The sequence below is a fragment of the Rhinoderma darwinii genome, chromosome 1 (assembly GCF_050947455.1).
Source record: "Rhinoderma darwinii isolate aRhiDar2 chromosome 1, aRhiDar2.hap1, whole genome shotgun sequence".
Lineage (NCBI taxonomy): Eukaryota > Metazoa > Chordata > Amphibia > Anura > Rhinodermatidae > Rhinoderma > Rhinoderma darwinii.
The window spans coordinates 215,353,114-215,362,704 of NC_134687.1; the positions used below are offsets into that span (position 1 = coordinate 215,353,114).

At 38.4% G+C, this 9,591-nt stretch overlaps 1 protein-coding gene across 1 annotated transcript in view; it reads left to right on the forward strand.

The window, feature by feature from the left end:
* FNTA (farnesyltransferase, CAAX box, subunit alpha) overlaps positions 1-9,255 on the forward strand; it is a 33,065-nt gene extending 23,810 nt beyond the window's left edge. Inside the window, exons 8-9 of the mRNA XM_075849844.1 lie at positions 5,708-5,879; positions 9,036-9,255. Coding sequence (XP_075705959.1) covers positions 5,708-5,879; positions 9,036-9,176 — 313 coding nt within the window. The 3' untranslated portion in view covers positions 9,177-9,255. The remainder of the gene's footprint in view (positions 1-5,707; positions 5,880-9,035) is intronic.
* The last annotated feature ends 336 nt before the right edge of the window (positions 9,256-9,591 follow it).

Here is a 9,591-nt window from a genome sequence, read left to right on the forward strand (position 1 = left end):
TCAAAATGCTCACAATACCTCTAGATAAATTTCTTCAGGCATGTATTTTCCAAAATGGGATAATTTTTTGGAGCTTTCCACTGTACTGGTACCTTAGCTTAATGCAACATGGTGTCCGAGAACTAATTTAGTAAAATCCCCACTCCAAAAACCAAATTGCGCTCCTTCCCTTTAGAGCCTTGCTGTGTGTCCAAATAGCAGTTTATGACCACATGTGGGGTATTGCCGTACTTGGGAGAAATTGCTTTTCAAATGTTGGGGTGCTTCTTTCTCATTTATTCCTTGTAAAAACTGAAAATGTCAATGTTTTATCGGAAAAAATAAAGCTTTTCAATTTCATGGCCTAATTCCACTAAATTCGGCAAATAACCTGTGGGGTCAAAATGCCCCCTATACCCCTAGATCAATTCCTTCAGGGGGTGTAGTTTCCCAAATGGGGTAAATTTTGGGCGTTTCCACTGACTTGGTCTCGCAGGGGCTTTGGAAATGTGACATGGCGCCGCAAACCATTCCAGCAAAATTTGAGATCCAAAAGCCAAATGGCGCTCCTTCCCTTCTAAGCCCTGCCGTGGGTCAAAACAGCAGTTTATTGCCACATATGGGGTATTGCTGTGCTCAGAAGAGGTTGCTTTACAAATGTTGGGGTGGTTTTTCTCCTTTTATTGTGAAAATTAACAAATCTGAGCTAAAACTACATTTTATTAGAAAAAAAACGTAGATTTTCATTTTCACAGCCTAATTCCACTAAAGTCAGCAAAAAAACTGGGGTCAAAATGCTTAATATATCCCTTGATATTTTCCTTGAGGGGTGTAGTTTCCCAAATGGGGTTACTCTTGGGGGTTTTCCACTGTTTTGGTCCCACAGGGGCTTTGCAAATTCGACATGGCACCCGAAAACCATTCCAGCAAAATTTGAGCTCCAAAAGCCAAATGATGATCCTTCCCTTTTGAGCTCTGCCGTGTTGCCAAACAGCAGTTTATCACCACAAAAAGGGTATTACCGTAATCGGGAGAAATTGCTTTTCAAATGTTGAAGTGTTTTGTCCTTTATGCCTTGTAAAAATTTCTACGTTTTATTGTAAAAAATGTAGATTTTCACAGCCTCAATCCACTAAATTCAGCAAAAAACCTGAGGTCAAAATGCTCACTATACCCCTTGATAAATTCCTTGAGGGGTGTAGTTTCCAAAACGGGGTCACTTGTGGGTTTTTTACTGTTTTGGTACCACAAGACCTCTCCAAACCTAACATGGTGCCTAAAATATATTGTAATAAAAAGAAGGCCCCAAAATCCACTAGGTGCTTCTGAGGCCTTCGTTTCAGTCCATTACCACACTATGGCCACGTGAGATATTTCTAAAAACTGCATATTCTGGGCAATAAATATTAAGTTGTGTTTCTCCGGTAAAACCCTCTGTTACAGAAAAAAAAGGATTAAATATGAATCTCTGCAAAAAAAATAGTTTGTAAATTTCACCCCTGTTTTGCTTTAATTCTTGTGAAACACCTAAAGGGCTAAGAAACATTCTTATTGCTGTTTTGAATACTTTTGAGGGGTGCAGTTTTTAAAATGGGGTGATTTATGGCGGTTTGTATTGTATGGACCCCTCCAAGCCATTTCACAACTGAACTGGTCCCTGAAAAAATAGTCTTTTGACATTTTCTTGAATATGTGAGAAATTATTGCTAAAGTTCTAAACATTGTAACGTCCTAGAAAAAGAAAACGTTCAAAAAACTATGCAAACATAAAGTAGACACATGGGCTATGTGAAATAGTAACTATTTTGTTTGGTATTCCTATATGTTTTACAAGCAGATACATTTACATTTAGAAAAGCGCAAATTTTCTCAATTTTGGTGTTTTTCACAAATAAATATTGAATTTATCGACCAAATTTTTTCACTAACTTAAAGTACAATATGCCACGAGAAAACCATGTCCGAATTGCTTGGATAGGTAAGCATTCCAAAGTTATTACCACATAAAGTGACACATGTCCGATTTTTGAAAAAAATCGACTTCGTCTTGAAGGCCAAAATAGGCTGTGTCCTGAAGGGGTTAAGATTAATCCTATTACAAGACAAGATTCACTATCCGACAATAACACTGCAGCAGCAGCAGCTTAGTTTTTTTTTTTCTGTAAATGTTGGTTTTGCTTCTTTCTGTACTGTTTGGGATGCAAATTAAAGCATCGAGCCTCTAAAGCATTCTTTAGAGGCTCGATGTCTCTTTTACAGTCTACTGAAAAAACAAAAAACATTCAAGCGGAATCGGCTGTTTAAAATAGTTGGCAGAGTCTGAATATAATCTGGTTCAAGTCACTTCGGATCTCAATAGATTAAAATGGCATAATTTGCAAACACAATATGAGGACAGATAGTTTACTTCAGCCAAAAGTTAATAATTTAGGTTCGGTAAAAGGATATTTTTTTAAATCAGGAGGGGGGGGGGGGATTATTAGCCTATATAATTAAAATAAGAGATGACTCTCTAGATTATGTACGTACATAATGGGTATATTAATAGCGTTTGCAGGCTACTACAGAGATCTTTATTTCTCAAAATTGAATTGCTCGAAGGAGCAAATTAGAAACTATGCAAACTCTGATCTCGTCGTTAACATATGAACAACACGGCTGTTTGGAGGCCCCCCTGAGTATGAAGGAGTTAAGGGATGTGATTAAAAATCTACCAAAAAATAAGGCCAAATGCCTGAATGGAATTCCTTACGTGGAGTAAATTGGGTACCAAGATGTTCTTTTAGAACACCTCTACAATGCTATTATTGCTTTTTTTTTTTTTTCGGGGAAAACTTCCACCTTCTATGATGGAAACAAATATTCTAATCCCAAAAAAGGCTAAGGATCCACTGAAGGTGGACTCTTACTGGCCTATATCGCTTTTGAATTCAGACCTGAAAATCTTAACTAAAGTGCTGGCCAATCGACTTATGGCAGTTATCCCTTCCCTGGTAGGTCCGGTCCAGACTTCCTGAGATATCCATTTCCTGCAAAACTCAGGGCCTTTACCAATATATGTCCCCAGGGTGCTATATTGCCTCTGGACGCTTGCAAAGCTTTCTACACAGTGGAATGGTGTTTTCTTTGGGTGGTACTCCGGTCTTTTGGCTTTGCTTATAGTTTTGGAAAATGAATAAAAATGGTATACTCCAGGGCTAGGATAGGTATGGGTGGTGGTTTTATGCCCCTTTTTTTCTTTGTATCGAGGCGCCCAACAGGGATGCCCCTTCTCCCACTGTTATTTTACGTATTGAGGTTCTAGCAGTTAGACTAAGAAAAGATAGTCTGATAAAAGGATTCTCGATGGGTGAAATGGAGGAAAAAATTTCCTTGTACACCGATGACATGCTACGATTTCTTACAGACACAACCTGATATTCGTCATGTCATAGAAGTGTATGAAATCTTTGGAGAGTTTGCAGGCGTAAAGTTTTATTGGGAAAAATCGTGATTGATGGCTCTTAACTCCAATTCTGCACTAGGAGGACAAAAACTTCAGGTGGTGGACTCTATTCAATATTTGGGTATTAGAATTTCTAGGACCGTATTAGATTGTGTCACTGAATATTCTCCCATTATTTGTCACCTTCAAGAGTATGTGTGCGCGCACACAGTAAAATAACGTCTGAAAATACGGAGCTGTTTTCAAGGGAAAACGGCTCCTGATTTTCAGATGTTTTTTAATCAGTCGCTTTTTTTTGCGGCGTTTTTAACAGCTGTTTTTGGAGCTGTTTTTCTATAGTCTATGAAAAACGGCTGAAGAAGTGACATACACTTCTTTTTCGTGGCCGTTTTTTTACGTGGCCATTTTGAAAAACGACCGCGTAAAAAACGCCCCTTCGAAACAGAACATTGTTTTTCCCATTGAAGTCAATGGGCAGATGTTTGGAGGCGTTCTGCTTCCGATTTTTCGGGCCGTTTAAAGCCCGAAAAACGACTGAAAACATACCCTAAGACAAAGTTAAAATTCGGAACAGGATATTACCTCAGTATGCATCACGAATAGCACTAATTCAAATGGTAAATCCTGCCTTTGGTGCTTCAGAATTTTGGTAATGCCCCGGTATGGTTATCTCGTACTATTTTTAGAACTCTGCAATTTATTAGTCAGGATCTGATTTGGAAAGGAAAGCGTCCCCGTATTATAAATGATATAAGGATGAGGGCTTTGCTTTGCCGGATTTCTTGAAATGTTTCTTGGCATCGCAGTGGCAAAAATGTATATATTGGAAGCATCTTGCTTTCAATAAAATATTACACAAGAGGGGGTATGGACAGGATTGGTGTCTTCTTCAAATATTAGAATCAGGAGTGCTGATTAGTCCCCAATATGCTTTGGAACCTTTGTCAAGATTATATGTTAGTCTGGCGGGAGGCGAAGAGTATACTTTCGTATATGGGTTTTTTGGAACTTACTGCTTTTTGGAATAATATTTATTTATATGAACTTCTCACAGATTTGGGTTAATTACGGGATAACGCAACTATCATTTATTTGAAAATTGTAACTTAAGATCCTTCCAGGCTTTCCAGCTGGACTTTGGGTTACTAAAATATGGTTGGTTATCGATCTTCAATTATGTCCTGCATGGAATTTCACTAAAGATAAACACAAATATAGAATTAAACCATTTCCAGTTGGTGACCTTTTGTTAAATAAATTTCACGGTAAAGGGGTAATTTCACTCTGCTAATAACATTTGAGTTTAGGCCTTAAAAATAATATGGAATCCACTCCTATAAATAAGTGGATAAGGGATTTGAGACAATTTAATAAACCCCAATGGGAATCCATTCAAAATTTATTTGGATTATGTATCACTCAATATGGCATGGATTTTCTCACTTTATGGTAATCAATAATTACACTACACGCCTAAAAAATGTAGTTTAAAATGGGTTATAGATCTGTTAGCTCTTCCAAAGTGTGGCTCTCCGGATGCTGACCAGATTCATTTACTCTGCAGATGTCCAAAATTACACCAATATTTGAGTCCAGTACAAGACTACATTAAAGGGATTGCACCTTTTGGGATAGATCATGATGATATTTTGATCTTGTTGGGTGATTGCACCTGTATTTTGTTATATAAAATCCCAGTATAGCTAGTTCTTCAATTCTTTTTAGCACGTTTAGAAATTCTTAAGAAATGGGTCTCTGGTAATCCCCCACTACTTGTATGGAAGAATCCGATATTCAAGACCATACTTTATGAAAAATCCTACTTTGCTGTGGAAGCAAGAACTAGCTACTTCAAAACTAAATGGCAGCCATGCATTGCTCTTTTAGACCAATCTGATGAAAGATATTTATTACGTTTGCACTGTATAGGCTATAACTTACAAAGGATAAAAGCCACGCAGTGGGAAGGCAGAGTATAATCATAGAGGTAGGAGCCTCAAGTAAGTGAACACTATACATTAAGTAAAAGCATGGAGCATCAGTAATAAAAATACACCGTAAACCTCTCCTAAGACCCTGCATTATCATGTCCGTACATAACAGGCGTTTAGATAAAATGTAAAAGATCATTTTCTGGAAAGATGGGCCTGTGATGCATGTTGGACTCTGGTTGATTTGGAAAGCCGCTTGAATTTATAACGTGTTCTCCCTATTTTTGAATGTACTTTTTTTTTTTTCCTTACTATTATTCAAGCCTTACATTTAACCATTTGTTTGTTTTAGAATATTACAAGACCGAGGCATGTCCGATTACCCAAACCTGTTGGAGCAAATCCAGAATTTACAGCAAACCCACAACTCTCCATTTCTTGTGGCCTTTCTAATCGATTTATATGATGACATGTTAGAGAGAAAATGTGACAACACTGAGGAAATCTTGAAACAAGCACTGGAGGTTTGTACTACTTTTTATATAGCTTGCTTAGGTATGATATATTTTATACTGCGCACAATTTTTACTTTTAGAAGGAGATAAACGACTGGACTTCATGCTAAGCATCCAAGAATGGTGATAGGAACTGATGTATTTTCCTTCTAGTACAATGGCCACAGCAAAAAAAAGGATAGGTGATAATTTTCTTATCGCTGAGAGCCCGACCAATCGTGATTTTGGGAAAATCCCTTTAAACTAAACCGTACACCTTCTTTTTATAATTTCTCTTGACAATTGTATTTTATATTGCAAAAAATTGTTCATTTATTTTGCTACAAATTAATGTACAGTTCTGTGAAAGTATTTGCCCCTTATCCGATTTCTTCTGTTTTTGCTAATTTGTCACATTTTAAATGTTTTCAGATCATCCAACTAATATAGGATAACGACAACATGAGTGAAAATAAAATACAGCTTTTAACCCCTTAAGGACACGGCCAATTTTAGCCTTGAGGACAGAGCAATTTTTTTTACATTTCCCTCTTTGCATCCCGACGCTCATAACGCTTTTATTTTTTGTACGACATAGTTGTATGAGACTTTGTTTTTTGCGGCACGAGTTGTACTTTATGTACGTACCATTTTTTGGTACAAATACATTATCGTTTAATTTCTATAAATTTTTAATTAGATTAAAATGAAGAAAAAAAGCAGTTGCGCAGCAGTTTTAATATTTTTTTTTTTTACACCATACACCGATCATCATAAATAATGGTATACATTTGTTGTACACGTTGTTACGGTCGTGGCGATACCAAATATGTCTATTATTTCATGTTTTTGGACTTATATTTTAAAAAGTTTATTTATTATAAAAAATGTGTGTTTCTGTGTATTTTTTTGACTTTTTATTTATTTATTTACCATTATTTTTTTTTACATTCATTTAACTTTTTTTGTTAATCCCATAAAGGGATTTATCATTTTGATTTTTATTTTGTAACTGCAATGTACTGGCATAGATCTATATGCCAGTACATTAGCCTGTTACTGATCGTACACAGGCAGTTGTTAGGACATACCTCAGTATGCCCTAACAACAGGAAATATGTTCAGACAGCCCTGGGGTCCTTCACTGGACCCTGGGCTGTCTGGCCATACGAGTTGTGGGCTTTGATCGCGTCACAGTTATATTCTGTGACGCGATCAATGTGCAGTCCCCTCTCTTTGAACGCCGCGATCAGCTGTCATCGCGGCGTTCAAAGGGTTAACAGCGGAGAGAAGATGTTTCTCTCCTCTCCGCTGTCAGAGCGGGGCCGTGGCTGTGTATTACAGCCGTTGCCCCGCTCTCGATCGCACACACAGAGACGGCAGAGACTGCTGTCACACAGGACGAGTATGCTCGTCCTAATGCGCGAAGTGCTCGCCGCTCAGGACGAGCATACTCGTCCTGTGTCGGCAACCAGTTAAATGAACATTCTATTTATTGAGGAAAAAAGATTTATTCAAAGCCTATATCACCTATGTGAAAAAGTAATTGCCCCTTAAACATGAAATCAAACATTTGCGATAACTTCACATGAGTCTTTTACATTGTTGTGGAGGAATTTTGGACCACTCTTTTTTGCCGAATTGTCATAATTCGGCTACATTGGAGGGTTTTCCAGCATGAACTGCCTGCTTTATTATCTTGCCACAGCATATCAATGGGATTCAATTTAGGACTTTGACTCGGCCACTTCAAAACCTTAATTTTGTTTCTTTTGAGCCGTTCAGAGGTGACTTGCTTGTGTACTTTTGGATCATTGTCTTGCTGCATAACCCAACTGCGCTTGAGCTTTTGGTTTCGAACTGATGGGCAGACCTTCTCCTTCAGGATTTTCTGATAGAGAGCAGAATTCATGGTTCCGTCCATAATGACAAGTCGTCCGGTTTGTGCAGAAACAGAGCAGCCCCAGACAATCGCACTACCACTACAATCTTTTACTGTTGGTATGATCGTATAGTGGAATGCGGCGTTCGCTTTATGTCAGGTGTAACGAGACCCATGTCTAACAAAAAGTTCCACCTTTGACTTCTCAGTCCACAGAATATTATCCAAAAATTCTTGGGGGTCATTTAGATGTTCATGGCAAATGAGAGACGAGCCTGTGTGTTTTTTGATCAGCAGAGGTTTGTATCTTTCTTGTTGTGGAGTAGAGTACATTGACCCTAACTTGGGCTAGTGAGACCTGCAGTTCTGTAGATGTTCATCTGGGTTCTTTTGTGACCTCCTGGATGAGTTGTCGAGGTGCTCTTGGTGAAGTTTTGGTAGGGCGGCCACTCCTGGGAAGGTTTACCTCTGTTCTAAGTTTTATCCATTTGTGGATAATAGCTCTCACTGTGGTTCACTGGTGCCCAAGAGACATAGCAATGGCTTGGTCTCTTCCAGACTGGTAGATTTCAATGACTTATTATTTGGGCTCCGTATTTGAATCTCTTTAGAACGTGGCATCGTGATACTTTTCGAGACCTTCTAGCCTGCGTCATATCGCCAGACAGGGTCTATTTAAGTGATGTTTAGATTCATCAGGTCTGGCAGTAATCATGACTAGGTGTGGCTAGTGATCTTGAACCCAATTGTCAATTGAATTTGGTTAACTGGTTGATTTAGTACCTACAAATGTGTCCACCCATCCCTTTGCCTGAATTTGGTTAAGGACTCCAATTTCTCATGAAACCAATTCATTAGAATAGCGCACGCAACGTTCTAGCAAAATCCTTGACAGGCTGTTGTTCACGCCACAACCAGTGGATGGACATCCATAGCATTGACATCTCGTGACAGGGTATTGCGAAGTCATGATTTATTAACTTTTTAAGCTGGTCATCTTGAGCTACACATCTCCAGAATATGTTCAGATAAGGCAGGACACATCTGCAATGGGGCAATTACTTTTTCACAAAGGGCCAGGTAGGACTGAGCAGCATGTTCCTTTGAAAAAAATAAAACCATCATTTAAAAACAGCATTTTATGTTTGCGTGGGTTATCTTGGTCTAATATTAAAGCTAGTTTGATCTGACAAACATTCAAAAATAAAGAAATTGTGGGCAAATACTCTTTCACAGTACTGTAGCTGTGCAATGAGAAGTTTATGCATGTATTTATTTTAATACAATTTGCCATTTATTTTTAGCTCTGTGAGATCCTGGCAATGTCGAAGGACACCATTAGAAAAGAATACTGGCGATACATTGGGCGATCTCTGCAGGCAAAATATGATGCAAACCCTTCACTGAAAGAAGAGTTTAATTCTGTGGAAAATGATGTGCAATGAATAGAATTTGGTTATTACCTCCTGTATTTAACATATTTTCATATTTTTACAAGCATAAACCTAAGGTGTCACTGACTAATCTTATTAATACTCTTACGTGACCCCTTTAACGTTATTTTAAGGCTGACCAAGCTCAGTTTTAGGGCTCATTCAGACGAACGTGAATAACGCCCGTGTTCTGCGCAGGAAAATCACGCGCAGCACACGGACCCATTGATTTCAAGGAGGAGTTTTCACGCAGCGTGTGTCCGTTGCGTAAAACTCACTGCATGTCCTATAGTGGTGCGTATTTCACGCACTGGTCGCCCATTGAAATCAATGGGTGCGTGAAAATCACGCACAGCACACAAATGCAAGTGCGTGAATCACGCCACTCGCAAAGCACAGATGCAATAACGCAACACATACAGACCAG